This window comes from Podarcis bocagei (assembly GCF_964188305.1).
Source record: "Podarcis bocagei genome assembly, chromosome: 14".
NCBI classification, from domain to species: Eukaryota; Metazoa; Chordata; class Lepidosauria; order Squamata; family Lacertidae; genus Podarcis; species Podarcis bocagei.
Window position 1 is genome coordinate 54,364,576 of NC_138139.1, and position 23,270 is coordinate 54,387,845.

The 23,270-nt window shown below is 51.2% G+C and overlaps 2 protein-coding genes across 4 annotated transcripts in view; both read right to left on the reverse strand.

The window, feature by feature from the left end:
- LOC308572870 (uncharacterized protein) overlaps positions 1-23,270 on the reverse strand; it is a gene marked incomplete at its 5' end in the record, with an annotated part of 179,729 nt that overhangs the window by 52,200 nt on the left and 104,259 nt on the right. The gene's annotated exons all lie outside the window — the stretch shown is intronic.
- The window catches only part of RADIL (Rap associating with DIL domain), an 81,728-nt gene that overhangs the window by 15,593 nt on the left and 42,865 nt on the right, over positions 1-23,270 (reverse strand). For all 3 annotated transcript variants that reach the window (XM_081169394.1, XM_081169396.1, XM_081169395.1), the window contains 6 exons: positions 19,101-19,784; positions 17,857-17,894; positions 14,848-15,008; positions 13,715-13,827; positions 3,005-3,242; positions 924-1,096 (listed from right to left, as the gene is read on the reverse strand). In XM_081169394.1, coding sequence (XP_081025520.1) covers positions 924-1,096; positions 3,005-3,242; positions 13,715-13,827; positions 14,848-15,008; positions 17,857-17,894; positions 19,101-19,784 — 1,407 coding nt within the window. The remainder of the gene's footprint in view (positions 1-923; positions 1,097-3,004; positions 3,243-13,714; positions 13,828-14,847; positions 15,009-17,856; positions 17,895-19,100; positions 19,785-23,270) is intronic.

Sequence of the window (23,270 nt, forward strand, 5' to 3'; positions counted from 1 at the left end):
AGGTGGCCAGAGACTGTTGAGCGGGCACCGGGAGAAGGGGGGTTGGAGACTGTCTTGGAGGAAAGGATCTGTGATCTGGGAGAGCCAGGAAGATGAGGGTCAGAGGTAGGAGAAGCTGCAAGATTGGAGAGCAAAGAACAGGTGGCGGAGGAGGGAGAGATAGGTTGGGATGGTGGAGAGTCAAAGCCAGGCATAGGCAAACTCGGCCCTCCAGATGTTTTGGGACTACAACTCCCATCCTCCCTAGCTAACAGGACCAGTGGTCAGGGATGATGGGAATTGTAGTCTCAAAACATCTGGAGGGCAGAGTTTGCCTATGCCTGGTCAAGGCCTTCCACACCTCCTCCTCCTGCCCCACCACACCTGCTCCACTAAGGGGGAGGGGAGGAGAGCATCACCCCCCAGAAAGGTTATGCAATAATTTGCAGAGATAGAGGTTAATTGGAAGAAGGGAAGAGGGAGGGGAGGAGAGCATTACCTCCCAGAAAGGTTATGCAATAATTTCCAGGGATAGAGGTTAATTGGGAGAGCGGGAGAGGGAGGGGAGGAGAGCATTACCCCCCAGAAAGACTATGCAATAAGAGATGGAAGTTAATTGGGAGAGGTGAGGAGGGCAGGACACTTCTGCCCCGTTTGAGGCCATACAATAATCTGCATCCAGCTCCTGCTGGGTGAAGCTTGCAAGCTGCAGGCAGCCTTCTCGATTAAGTTATTTTTTTAAGGCGCCCTCGCCCAGCTGGAGAGTCAAGCCCCCTCCGTCCATCCTGCCACCTGCAAGTGGTAAGCAGACAAGCCTGGAGACTTTGGGTCAGCCCCTGGGGACTTGGCAACCCTACTCACGAGACGGTGGCCATAGGCACATAAAACTCCCCCTGCTGGACTGCCCAACTGGACCTGCCCCTTTGAGGCCAAGGACTCCTCACCTGCGCCAGCTGGGAGTTTGGCATGGCCAAGAGACTGGCCACGCTGGAGAGCTTGCCAAAGAACTCGTCCGCCAGCTGCCCAAAGCCCACACGCTGTGCCCATTCCAGGAGCAGCCGAAGGGTGGCACGGACTCTCACGCCTTTCGACCAATGGAAGCAGCCCAAGGAGGAGCCTGGGGAGGAAGAGGAAGAGGAGGAGAAGAAGAAGAGGAAGGTCATGGAAGGATCACCAGCTTCGGATGTGCATTGTCAGATTGCCCAGTTGACCCCACGATGCTCTTGAGATCCTCATTTCCGCCAGGTTTTTCCATTTCAAATACCGTATTTTTTGCACCATATCACTCACTTTTTTCCTCCTAGAAAGTAAGGGGAAATGTCTGTGCGTGTTATGGAGGGAATGCCTACGGGTGGCGGGGGGGGGGGATCTGCTGCAGTCGTGAGCAGAGGATCCGTGGTTCCCCTTCCTTCCCTCCTCCGTGGCTCACTTTGAAACAGCAAAGTGGGAGAAGAGCCGCTGAGTGGGGAGGAGAGGGGGACAGAGAGCCTGCTTCTTTAAAGGAGCAAAGTGGGAGAGGAGAGGAGCCTTCTCCTCTTATACCCCTCTTCTGCATTATTAGCAGCATCCTTCTCCTCCCACCCCACGCATGCTCCTTGTCCCTTGAGTGCTTTTCCTTCCCTCCCCACTTAAAACGTGGTTACAAAGCACGGATCCACATGGATCCTCAGGATTTTTGCATTGGGCTACTCCAAACTCACCGTCAGATCACATGTCTGTGGCCACAGCATGAACCACAAAAATCATACATCCACTGTTTCGTTTAGGAGTATTTTTTTTCTTGTTTTCCTCCTCTAAAAACTACGTGCGTGTTATGGTCAGGTGCGTGTTATAGAGCGAAAAATACGGTAATTTACAAGCGCTTCTTAGATTTTATTTCATTTACTTATTGAATTATTTATTAATTGATTGATTGGTTAATTAATTAATTAATTTGTACCCCTCCTTTTCCCCTGACTGCTAAAAGCAGAGGGTGTGCGGAACAATAATTATGAAACAATTAAACCTTGATAGAATTAAATCTCTCTCCAGATCCCCGTCTCCAGACCAAGCCGCCTTGAGCATTGTTTTAACTATGGAAAGGGGGCGTATAAGTAAAATGACAATGATGATGATCTCTTGCCAGCATCCTTGGTCCTCCTGTGGGAATGTTCAGGGAGGCAGGAGAGGATATATTGTTTAATTATATCCTTCCCAACTTGTGTTAACAAGTTCTATGATTTAGCAGAGTAACACCCCCCCCCTTTTAAACTTACACAGCAGATAGGTTTGCCAGGCTTCCATAAGCCTCTAAAATAAGTTTCCTGGTAATTCCCCTTTTATTCCCTCCTAAAAAGAATAGACATGACACAGTCTTGTATAAAAGTATAAAAGAGTTTACTCACACGTTCTGTTCACAAATGGATGCGAGAAGGCAGATTTAAGTTACAAAATACATTCATACCTCGGGTTACAGATGCTTCAGGTTGCGTTTTTTCGGATTATGGACCGCCGAAACCCGGAAGTACCGGAACGGGTTACTTCCAGATTTCAGCAGTGGCACATGCACAGAAGCACCAAATCGCAACCCGCGCATGTGCAGATGCGTCACTGCTGGTTGCGAACGCCGCGGGTTGCGAACGTGCATCCCGCACGGATCATGTTTGCGACCCGAGCGTCCACTGTATATACACATGGAATCTATCCCATAAGGAGATAGTTCCTTTGTCCTCTCTTGGCTAGAAACCAAGAGAGCATCTCAGGCTAAGGAGATGTTGCTTCTTTAAGGAATGGAGTCAGAGAGAGAGATGGCTGCCTTGCCCCGTGCTATTTTGTTACCTGCACAGGTAAGGTCACACCCACTTCTGCTCACCTGTAGAGGAAGTTTGTCCCAGCCCAGGAGGAAACAGGAAGTTTATTTACTGGCTGGACAAGCATCCCTCTTCATGTCTAAAGTTTAAACATGTCCACTTTAGGAATGTTGCATTTGACTCCTCTGTGTTTCACACCCCACACCTCCCATTTGGAAGCTCCTCCCACCACTCACCTTTTTCCATCAGCTGGTTGAAGAGGAGGGTATTGGAGAAGAAGAACAGGTAGGCAAACATCTGGGAGCTGATTTCGAGGTGCACCTCATACTGGCGGAGGAGGTCTAAGCTGGCCTGGTAGGTCGACACCACTTTGCGTATCTCCTCGGGAAGAGGCGGGGAAGAAAGCCAGCCCTCTCGCCCTTCGCTCTGGAAGGGGTTGCAGTCCAACAAGGGTGGCAAAGACACGTACAGAGACTGGACAGGGATGGGGAGAGAGAAAGGGCGACTCAGCTCTGAACGTCTCATACCAAATGTTCTGAGGAGGGGCGAGTGACCCACTTTGGTCCCGCGTAGCGCTGGGGAAGCGTTGCAGCTTGTATGTGTGTGTGTGTGTGTATCTATTTATCTAGATATTCGTGTGTGTGTGTATCTATTTATCTTTTTGAATTCTGGTGCTGGAGGAGACTCTTGAGAGTCCCACGGACTACAAGAAGATCAAACCTCTCCATTCTGAAGGAAATCAGCCCTGAGTGCTCACTGGAAGGACAGATCCTGAAGCTGAGGCTCCAATACTTTGGCCACCTCATTTGAAGAGAAGACTCCCTGGAAAAGACCCTGATGTTGGGAAAGATGGAGGGCACAAGGAGAAGGGGACGACAGAGGATGAGATGGTTGGACAGTGTTCTCGAAGCTACCAACATGAGTTTGACCAAACTGCAGGAGGCAGTGGAAGACAGGAGTGCCTGGCGTGCTCTGGTCCAGGGGGTCACGAAGAGTCGGACACGACTAATCGACTAAACAAAATCTATTTATCTAGATGGAACGCCCTCCCACCAGATGTCAAAGAGAACAACTACCAGACTTTTAGAAGATATCTGAAGGCAGCCCTGTTTAGGGAAGCTTTTAATGTTTGATGCATTACTGTATTTTAATATTAAATAATAATAATAATAATAATAATAATAATAATAATAATAATAATAATAATAATAATAATTATATCTGCACCCACAACAGGCCTCAGGATTCCTGGCTTGGAGCAACAAACACACACCTTTTTCAAACTTTTGCTTTTGACAGCTCTTTTGTGCAAATCTGGCATTTTGGGAAAGTTGCATTTCTGAAATTAAGAAAATATATATAATTGGGTGGCACACAAATTAAACTAAGATGCGCTCAGGTTGCCAGGGGTTGGGCTAGATGACCCTCGAGGTCACTTCCAACTTGACAATTCCATGATTCTATGAAAAGCCTCAGACATAGAAGAGTATTGTAGGGTAGGCAATAAATCAGGACTGGAATCATATAAATGTAGCGCTGGAAGGGACTCTGCAATACAGGAATCTCGAAACATGGATCCCCTTCCAATTCAAAACCATACTGGACCCTGCTTAGCTTTGCAAATATGCTAGCAGTTTTATTGCTGTGCCATATATTTCATACATTTTTAATTTTCAGAAATGCATTTTTTTATACGTGCCAGTGGCCTGGCATTGATGAAGTCTGCAGTGAGAGAGGGCAGGGAAGGCAGATATGGAGATGGCTGGAATATTGGACCAATCGCCAAGATGGAAAGAACGAGAAGTTTGCAGCTGTCTGGCTTGATTGTGTTAACACATGTCAATAAAGAGGAAAACAGTTTGTCCCCTCCCTCTGCTAATCAATGGATTTTGGTTAATTCAATACTATAGCATATTATTCCTCTTTAAGATTCATCTCCACCCACAACAGTCGTGGGTTTTCATTTTATTCTCGGCTTGAAATCATAGTCACATCCTTCTATTTTTATTGCGCCAGCGTGGAGTATACTATTGAGGGTTTTGTTAACCCTGCGTGGCATTTCCCCCTTGAGTCGCTTTTCTTGCTTTATTCATAATAATAATAATAAAAATTAAGATGAGAGTGGGAAGGACACCAGGAAAAGCTGAGAAAGGAAAGAACAGGCAGCTTTCCAACCCGGAGGCTTGCTGAATGTGTGCCAGAACTGGCGAAAGGCAGAGTCACCCCTCCAAATATAGCATCTCGGAAAGTGTTTCCCCACCCTTCCAGTAAAAGTGCTCATTTCTCTGGCCTTCCAGGCTGCGAGACCTGACTCATTTCGCGAGAGGTTCCTCTCGGCCAGACGCCTGGCGCTCGAGACCAGAGCGTCGCAACCCAGGTATTCGGAGCTTTGCAAAGGAGCAAGCAGGCAGGTGGGGAGAGCGAGGAGTCCCCGGCCTTCGAGGAGTTTACACTTCAAATTTCACACCTTCCCGCTGGAACGGTACCTTATTAATCTACAGTGGTTACATACAGACTCCACTAACCCAGAAATAGTACCTCGGGTTAAGAACTTTGCTTCAGGATGAGAACAGAAACCGCGCTGCGGTGCTGCCGCGGCAGCGGGAGGCCCCATTAGCTAAAATGGTGCTTCAGGTTAAGAACAGTTTCAGGTTAAGAACGTAACTCCAGAACGAATTAAGTACTTAACCCGAGGTACCACTGTACTTGCACTTTTGGTGTGCATTCGAACTGCTAGGTTGGCAGGAGCTGGGACTGAGCAACGGGAGCTCACTCTTTCACGGGGATTCGAACCACCAACCTTCTGATCAGCAAGCCCAAGAGGCTCAGTGGTTTAGACCACAGCGCCACCCACGTCCCTACAGTTTGCAAACAGGAGATTAAAAAGACAAGCCCTTTGTTTTGCTGACTTCTCGATGTCTACCCAAAAGCGTATGTATTGTATCATGTCTTCAGGTGTATCATGTCTTCGCTGCTGGAAGTTCCCCCTCTCTGATCTGATCTCCCTCCCTCTCCCCTTCTTCCCGTGACATCACCACTGCCATGCACGGCTGGCTGCGCCTGTGGTGCAGTGCAGGATGCGCAGGGCTGCATCTGCAAGGAGACATTTTCTCTTTGCGCGGTGCCAGCCATGTGTGCAGCCGAGGACCAGGCCTGGAGACACAGCCGTTTCTCTGCATGGGGGGGGGGGGCAGAATGAGCTCTGCAATGGCTGAGAGAGTCTGTGCCTCTGACTGCAACTGGGGAACGATTTGAGCTAAATAAGCAATCTGGGTGCTCCTGGGGAGGTCTGCAACATTGGGTAAAGACCTTGATACGTGGACCTCAGTTTCTTCATCCACAGAATGGTTGGTTTGGCAGCTAAAAGGGCCACTTTCACATGACAGGCAAATATCAACATTAACCTTCTCCCTGACAGGCTTGATTTCTGCTTGCAGGGGGGTGGTTGCCTTGCATTCAGAAATGTCCACCCTTCCTTCTACCGCAAGCCAGTCTCCCTGCAAGGCGATCGCCTTGCCCCATGCATACCCTCTTGACCACTTCGATCTGAGGAACTGACACACATAATACCCCTTCCTCAGCTGTAAGGAGTCTGATCTTTTAGACTGGTGGCACCTACTCACTTTGGAACTCCCCGCCGATGGACACCCAAGCAGTGGCAACCTTCGCTGTCTTTTCTCCGCCACCTGCTAAAGAAACCTTTTCACAGAGCCTTGGGCTTGCCGATCAGAAGGTCGGCGGTTCGAATCCCCGCGACGGGGTGAGCTCCTGTTGCTCAAAGTGCAAGTAGATAAATAGGTGCCGCTCCGGCAGGAAGGTAAATGGTGTTTCCATGCGCTGCTCTGGTTCGCCAGAAGCGGCTTAGTCATGCTGGCCACATGACCCGGAAAAACTGTCTGTGGACAAACGCCGGCTCCCTCGGCCAGTAAAGTGAGATGAGCATCGCAACCCCAGAGTCGTCCACGACTGGACCTAATGGTCAGGGGTCCCTTTACCTTTACCCAGATACCTAGAATGTGTTACATATTTTTTATATTGTAATTTTGTGTTGTGAACCACCCTGAGAGCGACTGGTATAGGATGGATACAAATTTAATAATTATAATAATAATTAATAATAACAATAACAACGACAAGAAGAAGAAGAGAATGCTGGTGTGTGTTTTAGCTTATTGCTGGTTTTTAATGTTCAAATGTTTTAACTGGTCTGACTAATAACCTCACTGTTTTATTCTTTTCATAGACTGCTTTGAGGATTTCTACGCTGGAGCGGCACAGACATTTCATCAAATAAATAAAATAAATATGGGGGGTGTCAGAGCTGCTTGAAGATCCTAGCTCACAGAGGATCACGCTAGCCAGCGATCATTAAGTAAAAGTCTTTATTGAATTACAGTTTCCATTCTCACGCTGCTGCGCGCAAACTCTACGTCTAGTAGCTAGATCGGCGAAGCTCCGTCTGAATCTCCGCCCCTTGTGCACCAACTTAATATCCTAGCCTTGCTCCACCTTTTCCGCCTGACTGTCCTCCTCTGGGTCCCTCTACCCCCCGGGGCTTCTTCCTTCCGGGATTCTTCTGACGCTGACCCGGACCCTCCTGCCTCCTTGCGCCGGGCTTTAGGACCTGGTTCCCTTTCGGGGCTGCTTACTGCGCCGCCTTCCTCTGCATTTGAACTTGGCGCGCGCGCCCAACCTTCCACCTTCCTCTTAACCGTTTCTTCGCTCCCCGATGGAGGTGTGGCCACTCCTGACTCATGCCCTCCCTCCTGTGGCGAGCTGCCAGCGCTTCCCCCCTGGCTCCCTTCCTCTTCCCTGCTTCCTGGCGGTGACGCTGGTCCCGATTTCCAGCTGCTCCCCCCTGAGTCCCTTCTGGCTCTATCTTCCTGGGGTGCCCCCCTTGACTCCCCCCTTGCCCTGGCCACTGGTGCTCCTTTCTGTGAATCCTCTGATTCACTGGAAAGACTAGGAGATCTCGGGTCGTCGTCATCACTCATCTTTTCTTCTGCTTCCTCCCCTTCGCTCTCTGTTTCCTCCCTTGCCCGTGCCTCTGCTCCTAAACCCCTGACATCCATCCCCCCCTCGAAGCCCCCCATTCCCCCCTCCCCTCCTTCCGGTGCTGGAGCTGGGGGCTGCTGTTGCAAAGGGACGAACGTCGGATATCGGTCGCTTCCCGTGGCGGGCCTCCATCTGAAGTCTTCCGGTTCTTCCTCCCTGCTCTCGTCGACGACAGTCACCTCCGCTTCCATCTCTGTGCCGCCGTGCTCGAAACCAGGGTCGTCCCCGAAAATGTCCATGTCCGTCTCTCCCTCACTTCCTCCTGGCGGCGTTGCTCGTCCTGGACCCTCCAGCCACTTCCTGCGCCACTGCTCCTCTGGTCTATCGTCCCACCAATACGAGGGTTCTGAGGCAGATCCCGAGGGTGACCCCTCCGGGGAACGGACGTCTCGTGTCGGTTCCTCGTCCGAGTCGAACCCCCGGAACGTGCTGGCCGAAAGCGTGGGCGTGAAAAGCCAGTCGTCGAAAAAGTCTGCTGGCATAGGTCTATGTGGGAAGAGGGCATGAAACTCGTCTTTGAGCAGAGGTTCGTCTAAGGCGTAGCCCGGCACCCAGCTGTTCGCACTGGCCGGGGTGCCCTCCTTGGCGAGAAAGTATTCTACCCCCTCTTCCCCCCATCTGGAGTCCAAAATCTCCGTGACTTCGTTGATGCGCTCCTTCAGTGCCACTCCCGCGTGCCCTGTTCTGTCTCTGGCCGGACTCGGCGCCGTTCCGGGTTCCTGGAACCTGTGCGGTGCCTTGTAGGGAGTGAGCACCGATCTGTGGAATACCGGATGCATTCTGGAACCCTCCGGAAGTGCCAGTCTGAAAGCTACCGGGTTGACCTGCTCTTCGACTTGGTAGGGCCCCAGTTGCTTATGCCCTAGTTTCTTCTTGGCCAACGACCTGGCCGGCACTGCGTGGGCTGCTAACCAAACCCAGTCTCCCACGTGGAGCTCTTCTCCAACCCTTCTGTGCTTGTCTGCTTGTACCTTGTATGCATGCTTGGCCAGCTCCAGGTGGCGCCTCAGCTGATCGTGGACTTCCTGCAGCTCCGACGCGAACGCATCTGCTGTCTGCGGCTCCCCCTCCCCCATTCTTTCCAGTCCCGGGAAGGTTCTGGGGTGCCTCCCGTTGTTGGCGAAGAACGGCGTGACCCCCGTGGACACGTGCTTCGTGTTGTTGTAGGCGAACTCGGCAAGCGGCAGGTAATCCACCCACGTCGCAGGCTGTTGATTTGCATAACATCTCAGGTACTGCTGCATGATGGCATTGACCCGCTCCGCTTGCCCGTTGGTCTGCGGGTGTCTCGCCGACGCCAGGTTGATCTTGACGTTCAGGAAGCCCATCAGCTTCTGCCAGAAATTCGAGATGAACTGCCGCCCCCGGGGGACAGAATAGACCGTGGCAGACCGTGAACCTTGAACACGTGGTCTATGAACAGTTTGGCGGTTTGCTCCGCCGTGGCCACCTTAGCACACGGAATGAAATGGGCCATCTTGGAAAACAGGTCCACCACCACCAGCACTGCCGTCTTGCCCCTTGAGCTGGGCAGATCCGTGACAAAGTCCAGGGCCACCCTTTCCCAAGGTTCGACCGGAGTTTGCAGCGGTTCCAACAGTCCGGCCGGCGGTTTGTGCACTGGCTTGGCCCTCTGGCAGGTGTCACACCTCGCCACGTAGTCTGCGACCTCCCCTCTCATTCCAGGCCACCAGAAATCCCTGGCTACTAATTCCACCGTCTTCTCCTTGCCAAAGTGCCCGGCCGTGGGCGCGTCGTGCAGCTGCTGCAGCACCTTGGCTCGAAGTTCGTCTCCCGGCACGTAGATGGCCCCTTTACGGATGAGCAATCCATCTCTTAGCTGGAAACCGTCGGCCGCTGCCTTGCCCCTTTGCACCTCTGCCATCTTTGCTTGTGCGAAGGAGTCCCCCTGCAACGCTCGTCGCACCGCCTCTAGGTCCACGGTCGCCGCGGCGCACGCCCACACTGTCGGTGCGAAGATGTGCATGGCGGCCGCTGGTGTTGCGTCCTCCAGATACTGTGGCTTACGGGAGAGAGCGTCTGCCATGATGTTGGTGTCCCCCGGGACATACTCTATTCGGAAGTCGAAGTTCGCAAAGAACTCAGCCCAACGTATCTGCCTCTGGTTCAGGAACTGTGCCGTGCGCCAGTGCTCTAGATTCTTGTGGTCCGTGCAAACCTGCACCGTGTGCTTGGCGCCGATTAGAAAGTGCCTCCACGCCTTGAACGCTGCGTGAATGGCCAGCAACTCCCTGTCCCATATGGTGTAGTTCTGCTCGGACTTGCTGAGCTTCCTGGAGTAAAACGCTCCCGGTCGCCACACCCCCTGCGGGTCTTTCTGCAGCAGGACCGCCCCCACGGCTCTGTCCGAAGCGTCTGTCTCCACCCTCATCGGCTTGCTGGGGTTGACATGAAGCAGCTGCTCTTCCGACGCGAAGAGACGCTTGAGTGCCTGGAAGGACTGCTCCGCCTGCTCTGTCCAAATGAACTTCTTTTTCTTGGAGCTAAGCGTGTCAGTGATGGCCGCCGTCTGCATCGCGAAGCCCTTGATAAACTTGCGATAGAAGTTCGCAAAGCCGACAAACCGTTGGACCTCCTTCCGGTTGCACGGGCTCTTCCAATCCAACACCGCTCGAACCTTGGCGCTGTCCATGGCGAGCCCCTTGTCAGACAGCTTGTAGCCCAGAAAATCCACCTCCGTCACGTCGAATTGGCACTTCTCCAGCTTGGCGTAGAGCCTATGTTGCTTTAGCCTGCTCAGCACTTCCTTGACGTGTTTGTCATGCTCCTGCTGCGACTCCGAAAAGATCAGGATGTCATCTAAGAAACAGACGCACGTCTTGTAGAGAAGTCCCGCCAACACGTGATGCATAAATGCTTGAAAAACGTGGGAGCCATTTTGCAATCCAAAAGGCATAACTCTATATTCGTAGGTCCCCAGTGGCGTGAACATGGCTGTCTTCCACTCATCACCCTCCCGCATGCGAATGAGGTTGTACGCCCCCCGCAGGTCCAACTTGGTGAACACTCTGCCCTTCCGTACCTTTGCGAGGAGGTCGTCAATTCGGGGCATGGGGAAGTCCGATGGCCTAGTCACACTGTTCAAAATCCTGTAATCCACTACGAGTCTCTTTTGGGGCGTGTCCCGCTTCTTAACAAAGAATACGGGACTGCCCCCCACTGCCTTGGACTCCCGGATGAAGCCGCGCTGCAAATTATGATCAATGAACTCCTTGAGTTCTTGCAGTTCGTCCTCTGACATGGAATACAGTCTCCCTTTAGGCAGCGCCGCCCCCGGCAGCAGGTCAATTTTGCAGTCATATGGTCTGTGAGGGGGTAGCCTGTCTGCCTCCTTCTCGCAGAAAACTTCCAAAAATTCAGCGTACTTGTGGGGAATCGCTTGCAGCGTGCCTAGCAGCAGCTGTGACTCCTCTTCCTCTCCTTCCTGCCTGGGCACAATGCAGTGTTCAGCACAAAAGGAAGAGCCGAAGGTCAGCTGCCTCTGGTACCAAGCCATCGTTGGGCTGTGCTTGTCCAGCCAACTCATGCCCAATACAACGGGCGTGTCAGATAGTTGAGTGACGTTGAAGCTGATGATTTCTCTGTGATTCCCAAGTCGCATCACCATTGGTGGCGTCTGCTTCACCACTTGCCCCCCGAGCAGCTCCCTGCCATCCACCGTGACAACCTGCAGGGGCAGTGTGGCCGGCAGCAACTGCACAGCGTGCCTGTCGACAAAGTCCTGCCCTATAAAGTCCGCATTGCTGCCTGAGTCAATGGTGATTGGCACGTCTATGGTGATTCCATTGGGCAGCTGGAGAGATGCTGTGAGCCTCACTACTGGTTTGGGCGGGAGGGGGTTCACGGGCTGTAAAATCTCTGGGGACTGCGTCACTAACACGTCTGGCTGGGCCCCAGTGCCTCTTCCTCCAGCCAGACTGTGTCGTTTCCCTGCTGTGGTCCTCCTTGCTGCGTTGCTGCAGTCACCATTGCTGAGGCTGCAGTGAGCTTGTGGGGCCTCTGGGGACACTCTTTTGCCATATGCCCTGGTTCCTCACAGACGTAACACTTCCTGTTCCCTCTAGGAGGCTTCGCTTTCACTGCAGCCGGTGCTAGGGCTCTGGTTGCTGACTGAGCCCTTGCACCTCCAACCTCCATAGGTTCGGCTCCTCCTCCTGGCGGAGGCGTGGATTGCGCCCGCGCTGCTTCTCTGGGAAGGAAGGAGGGGCCCCCGGCTGGTTCGCGCCCTCCACGCCCTTCGTCCTTGCTCCACGGACGTCCTTCCAGCCTCACCCCCACTGCCAGTGCCCTCTGAACGACCTCCTGGGTGGTTCGGGGTCTCTCCCCCCTCGCGATCTCATCTTTAATCGAGTTGTGCAGCCCCTCCCAAAAGAGGTCTCTTACAGGAGCCGAATCTCTGTCCCATTCCAGGGCACTGACCAAGGCGAAAAAGCGGGCATGATACTGCCTGACGCTGGCCCTCCCTTGTCTCAGCCCATGCACCTCCTTCCGTGCCAGATCCACGTCAATACTTGATAAAAAGCACCCATCCATCGCTTTAATAAAGGCATCCGCATTCTGGAGCGCCGGATCCTTATCTCTCCATAAATTACGTAGCCATGCTTTCGCATCCCCATGCAGATGGGACATGATGAACCCCACTCTCTCTTGTTCATCTCTAAAGTCTTTATGCAGCAGTTGCAGTGCGCACAGTACGTCGGCTCTAAAGTTGGGATACTGTTGCAGGTTCCCATCGAAGTGAGAGACCAGCCCGCCTGTCCGTCTCGCCAACCCAATTCCCTCCTGCCGGGGTGTCTGCTTTGTCAGCACGTCTAACCTGACCTGGAGATCCCTGCAGGCGGCAGCTGCCTCCTCCTCTCTCTTCCTGGATGCGAGAACCTCGGCGTTCAGTTGTGCCACTGCTTTTCTGAGGTCCTCTATCTGCTGCTCAGCCGTCATGTCGTCTGCCGTTCGTGAGCTCGCTAGTAGGCACCTGTTTCTCTCCCCTCCTCGAGGCTGTAGATGCCCACAATGGGGAGACGGAGCTTACTGTCAGAGCTGCTTGAAGATCCTAGCTCACAGAGGATCACGCTAGCCAGCGATCATTAAGTAAAAGTCTTTATTGAATTACAGTTTCCATTCTCACGCTGCTGCGCGCAAACTCTACGTCTAGTAGCTAGATCGGCGAAGCTCCGTCTGAATCTCCGCCCCTTGTGCACCAACTTAATATCCTAGCCTTGCTCCACCTTTTCCGCCTGACTGTCCTCCTCTGGGTCCCTCTACCCCCCGGGGCTTCTTCCTTCCGGGATTCTTCTGACGCTGACCCGGACCCTCCTGCCTCCTTGCGCCGGGCTTTAGGACCTGGTTCCCTTTCGGGGCTGCTTACTGCGCCGCCTTCCTCTGCATTTGAACTTGGCGCGCGCGCCCAACCTTCCACCTTCCTCTTAACCGTTTCTTCGCTCCCCGATGGAGGTGTGGCCACTCCTGACTCATGCCCTCCCTCCTGTGGCGAGCTGCCAGCGCTTCCCCCCTGGCTCCCTTCCTCTTCCCTGCTTCCTGGCGGTGACGCTGGTCCCGATTTCCAGCTGCTCCCCCCTGAGTCCCTTCTGGCTCTATCTTCCTGGGGTGCCCCCCTTGACTCCCCCCTTGCCCTGGCCACTGGTGCTCCTTTCTGTGAATCCTCTGATTCACTGGAAAGACTAGGAGATCTCGGGTCGTCGTCATCACTCATCTTTTCTTCTGCTTCCTCCCCTTCGCTCTCTGTTTCCTCCCTTGCCCGTGCCTCTGCTCCTAAACCCCTGACAGGGGGATTTTCCAGTCTTTGTACCTCGGTCAGGAGAAGCAGCCCTCAGCCCCACAGCTCCCTGGAAGCAGCAGGGAGATATAATTACCTTGGAGATGTAATAGACACACTGCTGGAAGGTATACATAATGACTTCCTCAAGGACCGTCATGGCTTCTTCGCTGGCAGTGATGGTCAGGGAAATGAGAGATTCCTTGGATCCTAAATGGGAGACAGGAAAAAGAAAGGAGGAGGAGGGCTGAGCCCAACATTTGGGGCTGAGCGTTTGCTCCTCGAGAAAAGGCACCTCTGTAGCTCTACCCAAAAAGCCTCGCATTCAGAGACCAAAACCTTAATGTGTTTATTTATTGTTCACGTTTGCAAACCGCCCCTTTTGCTGCAGGAACCCAGAGAGGTGAACACGCTTAATAATCCCATAAAGCAATTAATTTAAATATCATTTTTTAAAAATCGCATTAGGTTAATGCGCCAGGAAAAGACAGAGAATGCGAAGGGGTTCCAAGCCAGCACAGAAAGAGCCACACGGCCAACTCCACAAATGTGAAGACGGAGAGACTCCCACGACTCTATGTATGTGAAATAACTCAGTGAAGTTTGCTAAGCTTTTAAACCGACCGGGTTTATGGCCTCCTTCGGGTAACAAGAGTTGCAGAAATAGAGAGAGAGCCTGTCCAGCCAGCCAAAAGCACCCCTTCTTTCCAACCAGGCAGGAAGGCAACAGCCCCGTCCAACTTCTGCCCCCCACCCTGATAAAAGGCTCCCATGGGTGTCACTCTGGACCTGTAAAACTCATCTCAGCTGCACATACTCAGCTGCCATTGGACGCCCTCCCTGCTCGTCTTCAGAGGGAGCGAATCAAGAAGCCTGATTCTTGCCCACCCATGTCAGGGCTGAGCCACAGCAGGCTTCCAGTTGGGACTTAGCTGGCTTAGAGGTCCTCCATACCAACCCCACCACCCCACAGAAAACTAGATGTCCAGGAGGAGGAAGGGGAGTAACATGTGCAAATGGCTTGAGATACCTATTAGGTCCATAAATTACCATATACTAGCATATATTCAACACAAAAAACAGAGACAATTTGTTGTTGACAAAGGACAGCTGGACATAGAAAGGGCCCCATGACCTTCAGGAGCTTAGGGCCTCATCACACCTAAATCCAGCCCTGACCCCACCCACTCCAGGTGGCTTCCAACCAATCTAAAAGCATAATAAAAACACCTTTCATGTCCAGCTCCTCTTCCATGCTCTGGATGTAAACCGGGGATTTCTGCTGGACAAAGTAGAGGATTTCGATGGAGTTCGACATCCAGAAAAGGACATGCTGCAAGTCGGGGAGCAGGTCTTTGATGGTGAAGCGGGAGAGAGACGCAGGATCCTGGCTGACGAGACAAGCGCAGAGTTGAGAGGCATCCCGGCAGAGCTACAGGGACGCAGTTCATGCACAACACCACCCCTCTCCAAACAGATCTTTGAACCTCCACTTTGCTCACCAGGCTCTGAGAGACCCTCGCAAGATCTCACACAACTGCCTTGGGTTTCTGCAGGAGCCTCCCAGAGCCCGGGAAGCAAGGCGGAGAGCTTAGGGAGAAAGCTGCCCCCAAAGAGCTTTTAAGCTCTCTGCATTTAATTTGGGCGAGTTCAGCCGGCCAGCTGCCAAGCACATGAAGTTGAAATCGCACAAGCAGGATGTGGAACAACGTGGAAGGGCTTTGACCGGTGCAGGGATGGCTATTCCACCTGAGGTTCCTGGGGAAAATTTGGGGCACTTGGGAACTATAGTCCAAAACATCTGGAGAGTGCCAGATGTTGGTGTAGGCTGCACTAACCACTGCACCACATGGCTCTGCTAAACCCCAGCTTCCTGAGAAGCAGCCTTCTTTTTCAGAAGGATATGCCCCTCTTCTTCCCACCAGCATTTCCTTACAGTCTCTCCAGTCTCCAGGCGCCAAGATTGGTTGTTTATTCCAAAAGAATAAATAAAATCATATGGGATCATTTCACCAAAATGATAGGCTCCAGAGAGAGACTGCACACACCAGCTCTGCTCCCTTATATTAAGACTGTTCCAATTATCTGAAGAGGACAAGGAAATCTGGATCTGGTTTCATTCTTTTTCCCCTTGCACCGAAGCACTGCTTTTTGTTTTTGCGTTACATATAGATTGCCGCAATAATAATTCAACCCTGTCTGAATGAATTGTCTTAATCAAGTCCCCTCCTTCTCTCATCAGATGCCTTCCTGGGTTGTTAAGGAATCGGAGGAGGAATGCAACCGAGCAAATAAAGGACGCTAGGAGAGCCTGGCTGAGTTGCTTTGCAACCAAGATAAGGCGACAATAAAGAAAAGGAGACCGAAAAAGGCCGGACGTAGCGCACAGAGACATTTGTCCTTTCCACACTCCGTTTGTCAGCATCAAGTGGAACAACAACTGCAAGAAGTGATCAGGCTTCTGTAAGGCGGTCAACCCTAATTCCGTGCCAAGGCAAGCAGCATTCTGCAACCCAGGTGGATTATGCAACTGAAGCAAAATTTGCAGTGTAAGAGGCAGCGTGGTGTAGCAGTTAGCCGTGCTCAGCCGTGAAGCACGGCTGGTTACTGCTGGTTACTGCCTCTCAGCCTAGCCCACCTCACAGGGCTGTTGTGGGGATTAAATGAGGTTGGGGTCACCTTGAGCTCCCTGGAGAAAAGGGTGGGATAAATGCAATAAAAGTAAAGGGACCCCTGACCATTAGGTCCAGTCGTGACCGACTCTGGGGTTGCGGCGCTCATCTCCCTTTATTGTCCGAGGGAGCCGGCGTACAGCTTCTGGGTCATGTGGCCAGCATGACTAAGCCGCTTCTGGCGAACCAGAGCAGCACACGGAAATGCCATTTACCTTCCTGCCGGAGCGATGCCTATTTATCTACTTGCACTTTGAGGTGCTTTCAAACTGCTAGGTTGGCAGGAGCAGGGACCGAGCAATGGGAGCTCACCCCGTTGCAGGGATTCGAAGCGCCGACCTTCTGATCGGCAAGTCCTAGGCTCTGCGGTTTAACCCACAGTGCCACCCGTGTCCCTTATAAATGCAATAAATAAATGCAATAAACAAACAGATAGACAAGTATCAGGGACTCTAGGGTTTGAATTAGGAATCACAGGAGGTGGCCTTGTATGTTGTGTGTGGCCAGGCATTGGAGGGAAGGGGACGCAGGTTTGTGACGTTGGTTCCTGTGACCTTTGGGTGACGTTTGAAGGTTCTCCTAGGGGTTTAAGTGGATGCTAAATCCTAAATCCCTCTGGGGTCTCTGAAGCCTTTCTGCACTTGAGCAGAATTGCAGAATACAGATCTGGATACCAGCCAGTTTACTCCACTCCAACCCTTTTTTATTCCCTCTCTTGGAGGAAGTACAGTGGAACCTCGGTTTTCGAATGTAATCCGTTCCAGAAGACTGTTCGGCTTCTGAAACGTTCGAAAACCAAGGATCAATGGACGGTTGGCAAAATCCATTGAAAAAATGGAAAAGCACGCAGCGGAAGCCATTGAACTTCCGAGGCGCATTCAAAAACGGAAGCAATTACTTCCCGGTTTTCGGCTTCTGAATCATTCTGCTTCCGAGACGCTCGAAAACCGAGGTTGTATTTCTGTCCAGAATGGTTATGCAACCGCAGAAGCAAATTTAATTAAGAAATGTTCATATTAAGGCTATCTCTTGGGAGTTGGATCTGAATGTCAGAAGATTCGGAATAGATAAAAGGAAATTTTCTTTTATTCACCCAGAATTTTCCAATCTAGCTTCACTACATGTCCAATCGTTCTAGTGGTAGGAAAAAGAAACAATCTCTCTCCATTTTCTCCAGGCTGTGAATAATTAGCAAGAACAGCAAAGACCGATGACATCGCACTGCAATTTCTTGCCAGAAAACAAAACAGGGCTAGTCTGCTGCACTAGGTTCAGGCAGTCACACAAAGCATGGATAAACCATGGCTTGCTGTACTGTGAAAACCAGTCCTTTTATCATGTGCTTTGCAATTGAATAGGCTTTGCATGAGTCAAGACACCGCCTTTAAGATAAATACTGCTTCTTATATGATGCATTTGCATGCTATATTTTATAGGCATCCTCCTCACCCCCCAGGATGACACAGAGCTTGGTTTGGGCGGCATGCAAACCGAAACCTACATGCACATTTATTTGGAAGCAACTTTTCGCAGAAAGAAGCGGAAATCCTGGATGCAGAAGACTTACTGTTGCGATTGTTTCTCGGCTAGTTCGTTTGTTTTCTCCTGGAATCGAGGAACGAAACAAAGAAAGGGAAAGGGAATGAATATCACTGACACTGTGAAGATGAGAAAGTGCCCAAATCTGCCCAGCCAGTCCCAATTTTGCTTGCTAGCCACGTTTTCTCACAATAAGCTCCCCATCCCTCCCCCCGTAGTGAGTGTTCATTTGCAGCAGGGAAACCCAGAGATTTGCAGAAGGACAACCAATCTTCAGGCCTGGTTAAAGAGGACATGCAATGATGGTGCCAGGTAAGCCTCTCCGGGGTGAGCATTCCACAAACGGGGAGCCACCACTAAAAAGGCCCTGTTCTTTTCAACCGAAAGAAGGAGAGAGATTCAATTATATATGTGGGAATGTTCAGGGAGGCAGGAGAAGATATACTGTTTATTAATATCCTTCCTAACTTGCGCAGGCAAGTTCTATAACTTAGCAGAGTTTTAACATTCCCCTCTAAACGCACAGCGGGTAGCTGGTTGCGGGTTTGTTTAAGCCTCTCAATATTAGGTTCCTGGTAAGTCCCCTTATATCTCTCTTAAAATAATAAACGCACCACAATCTTGTGCAAAGTATATAAAAGAAGTTTACTCACATCATCAGTTCACAGTTGAATCCCTGAAGGCAGACTTAGTTACAAAGTATATACATGTGGGTCTACCCCATATAGGGGGTTAATCTCAGTGAGTGCAGACTGGCAGTCACAGCAGTTCACACGACAAAAGGAAGATGGAGAAGGAGGGAGGAGGGCTGTGTACCTTGTGCTTTTGTTACCTGGACAGGTAAGGCCACGCCCACCTCTAGTCACATGCCAGAGGAGGTATGTCCCAGTCCAGGAGGAAACAGGAAGTTCCGACTGGCTGGACCATCCATCCCCTTGCAAGTCCACTCTAGGAAAACGAGGAATGTTGTACTTGACTGCTACTTATGTATCACATCCCACAATACAGTGGTACCTCGGGATGCGAACGGGATCCGTTCCGGAGCCCCGTTCGCACCCTAAATAGAATATAAGACTGCGTCGGAGCAGGTCGGATTTCGCCGCTTCCGCGCATGCGCGGGACATCATTTTGACCGTCTGTGCATGCGCGAGCGGCGAAACCTGGAAGTAATACGCTCCGTTACTTCCAGGTCACTGCGGAGCGCAACCCGAAAATACTTATCCTGAAGCATATTTATCCCGAGGTATTACGGTATATCCAATATATACTGACCCACACGGTCCTCTGTATCATCTTGGCCAACTTGAGGAGGAGATGGCCAAACTCCCCGGGCCCGAAGTGGCCGGCCGAGTGCTGGACGCAGAGGCAGAGGAGGAAGGCGGGTGCCAGCTTGTGGTCGTCGCTGGTGGGCTCGATGAGCGTGATGATCCTCCGCAACAGCAGGTCCTCACTGGCCTTGTCAAACTCCAGCTGCAGCTTCCGGCGGCCTCCCCTCCGCCCAGAGGATCCCTGCGGCGGCGCGGGCGCCTTCTTGGCCGACGAGCCCTTGTCCCTCGCCTGGCTGCCGCAGACCTTGCAGGTGGAGGGCAGCTCAGGCTCGGAGGCTCGGCGCGCGGCCTTCAGCCTCATGAGGGTCTGGGCGGGCAGCGGCTGCGTCTTCACGGGGTCCTTGTAGAGAAGTAGGTAGTATAGGCCGAGGGAGATGAGGTCGCCATGGTGGAGAGCTGCCGTCCTGCCCACCTCAGAGAAGTTGATGGAGACGGCCGCCCCGGCGATGGGCTCCAGGACCAGCTTCTCCTCCGGGCGGTGGCTCGAGCGGCCGGACGCCTTGACCTTCCGGATGGTGCAATGGAGGGGGAGGATGTCCGGAGCAGAGAGGCTGATGCTGGGCTTGCTGGCTTGAGTCCTCTGGCCGACGGTGTGCTGGTCGCGATTCAGCAAATAGACCAAGCTGTCCTGCACAGAGAAAACCACAAACATACACAGAGAAAGACGTTTATTCAATATTTTCCTTCCTTCCTGCACTAAGTGGGGTTGGACTAGATGGCTCTTGAGGTCCAACTCTAAAGTTTTATGATTCTATTCCATTTATGGGACACGGGTGGCACTGTGGGTTAAACCACAGAGCCTAGGGCTTGCTGATCAGAAGGTCGGCCGTTCGAATCCCCGCGATGGGGTGAGCTCCTGTTGTTCGGTCCCTGCTCCTGCCAACCTAGCAGTTTGAAAGCACGTCAAAGTACAAGTAGATAAATAGGTACCGCTCCGGCAGGAAGGTAAACGGCATTTCTGTGCACTGCTCTGGTTCGCCAGAAGCGGCTTAGTCATGCTGGCCACATGACCCGGAAGCTGTACGCCGGCTCCCTTGGCCAATAAAGTGAGATGAGCGCCGCAACCCCAGAGTCGGCCACGACTGGACCTAATAGTCAGGGGTCCTTTTACCTTTACCTTTTTTCCATTTATATTCCACCGTCAATGGTACATCTCAATGACCCATCTGGGCCAGCACCCTGTTTTCTTTTTAATGTATTTATTTGGTTTTTCAGATTAAGATTTGACAGTCACGTATTCAACATACAACATAAACACAAGGTTCCAAAAATCTCCTGGACTTCTCCCTTTTGTGGGTCCTCATTATATATCATTTTGAGGTTTCCCTTTTCCTAATAATAGTCACCTGTTTCCATTTTTTGCAGGGGAACAAGCACCAAGAAATAGTTTGATAGTCCAAGAAGGAGCATCTGTCTCCATATTGTCTTCACTGGCGGTCAATGGCTCTCCAAGGTTTCAGGTGCTGAGATGCCAAGGATGGAACCTAAGAATGTCAGAAGAGCCTGCTGGATCAGGCCCACCTTGATGGACTCAGTATCAATCTGTTCCCTGAGCTGCTTCCAAATGACAAGGCTCAACCCTACTGCAAGCAAGGAGAGGGTGCCTCTGAGGATGTGCAGAGAGCAGCCTCCATGCTGACCTGGCTGCTTTCTGTTCTCTCTCTCTCTCTCTCTCTCTCTCTCTCTCTCTCTCTCTCTCTGTGTGTGTGTTTGTGTGTATAATTTGCTTTTTCAGATTAAAAATTGGCAGTCACATATTCAACATACAACATAAACACAAAATTCCAAAAATCTCCTGGACTTGCTTCCTCCCCTTTGTGGGTCCTGTTGTTAATCATTTCCTCCTGCATCTTTTATAATATAATTTCAAATCTTTTATCTCTCCACTGTATCCAAAATTCTTCATTAAACTACAAGGTTTATTCCAATCCTACTAACGATTTTAACTGCTTACAATGGTCTTTAAGATAAGTCATAAATTTCCCCCATTCCTTATTAAAATTTTGGTCTTCCTGATTTCCGATTCTTCTGGTCACTTTAGCCATTTCGGCATAATCCATCAACTTGATCTGCCACTCTGTGAATTTGTCCTCTTTTAAAGCCATCTAAGTTGATGGCCATCCATCCCTGCTTCAAGTGGGAGGGAGTTCCACAGTCTAACTGTGTTACATGAAGAAGGGCTTCCTTTTGCCTGTCCAGAATCACCCAGCATTTGGCTTCATCGGATCTCCCCGAATTCTAGTGTAACAAGAGAAGGAGAAAAACTCCCTCTCCACTTTCTGTACACTTGGCATAATTTTATACATCTCTTCTCGTGTTTCCTCTCGCTCACCTTTCCTCTGAACTAGAAAGCCCCTAACGTTGCAAGCTTTCTTCGTAAGGGACTTGCTCCTTCCAATACTCCTTTTCTGAACCTTTTCCAGCTCTGTAAAATATTTTTGACGCGTGGTAACACAGCATGCACCAGAGATTTGTATAATGACGTTAGGATATTGACCGGTTTGTTTTCAGGGGTGAACTACAGCCCCCAGAATTCTTTGAGGGAAAGGATGTGCTTTGAATGGGGATCCAATGAAGCTGAGAGTTGGAAGATTTGGGACGGATAAAAAGAAATCCTCCACGCAGCGCAGAGTTAACTGTGGAACTCCCCCCCTCATGAGGCAGTGAGGATATCAATTGAATAAATGAATGAATTGAAAAATCTGAGGACCCTAAACTTGTGCCTCTTTGTGGAGAAAGGACCTGGCAACAGATCTGTAGCCGATCCCATGGCCCCAGCCCTCCCGAATTCAAGGGTGCTGTCATGTAAGACAGAAATCGGCCTTACTCGCTGCTAACGCACGGGTCCTCTTACATGTGTTTGTGGGTTATTGGTTTTGCCTTGTTCTTATTGTGCATTTGGAGGTCTCGTTCTGTATTTTTACATTGTGAATCGCCCAGAGATCTTTCCATGAAGGACGGTTGTACAAAACTTGATAAATACAGTGGAGCCTCGGGTTATGTTGCCCTCGGATTGAGACCGGCGCAAACCCGGAAGTACCAGAACGAGTTACTTCGGGTTCGCGCTGTTCGCGCACGCGCAGAAGTGCTAAATTGTGCACATGCGCAGACGCAACACTTTGCGGTGCATCATTTTTGGGTTGCGGCGGGGCCTCAGGAACGGATCCCCACCTTAACCTGAGGTTCGACTGTAGTAATAATGACAGCAACTTTGATTTTGCAAAAATTGTTATGGAATAAGTTGCCTGCTGTCGCTTCAGTTTTTTCTGCGCACCACTTACAAATATATATAATAATAATTTATTTATATCCCACCCACCCCAGCTGAAGCTGGGCTCAGAGAGGCTAACAACAATAAAGTAACACAGCATTCTAAAATCAATTCATTCTAAAATCAATTCAGAATCAAATTCATGGCAACCATTGAGCTAGAGTTCTACGAGGATTACAGAAGGAGGGGGTCAGACTGTGCCTTGGCCAAAGGCCTGGTGGAACAGCTCTGTCTTGCAGGCCCTGCGGAAAGATGTCAAGTCCCACAAGGCCCTAGTCTCTTGCGACAGAGCGTTTCACCAGATCGGGGCCACGAAAAAGCCCTGGCTCTGGATGAGGCCAGCCTAACTTCCCTGTGGCCCAGGACCTCCAAGATGTTTTGTTTGAAGACCGTAAGGTCCTTCATGGGACATACCAGGAGAGGCAGTCCCGTAGGTACAAGGGTCCTAGGCTGTATAGGGCTTTAAAGGTCAAAACCTTAAACCTGACCCTGTACTCCACTAGGAGCCAGTGCAACTGGTATAGCACTGGGTGAATGTGATCCCGCGACGAGGACCCCATAAGGAGTCTCGCTGCAGCATTCTGCACCCGCTGGAGTTTCTGAGTCAGTCTCAAGGGCAGCCCCACGTAGAGCGAGTTACAATAATCCAGTCTGGAGGTGACCGTTGCGTGGATCACAGTGGCTAGGTCAGGGCGAGAGAGATAAGGAGCCAACTGCTTAGCTTGGCGGAGATGAATATATATCTATATCTATATCTACACACACACACACACACACACACACACACAGACATACAGTAGACCCTTGGGTTATGTTACTCTCGAGTAACGTAAACTTCGGGTT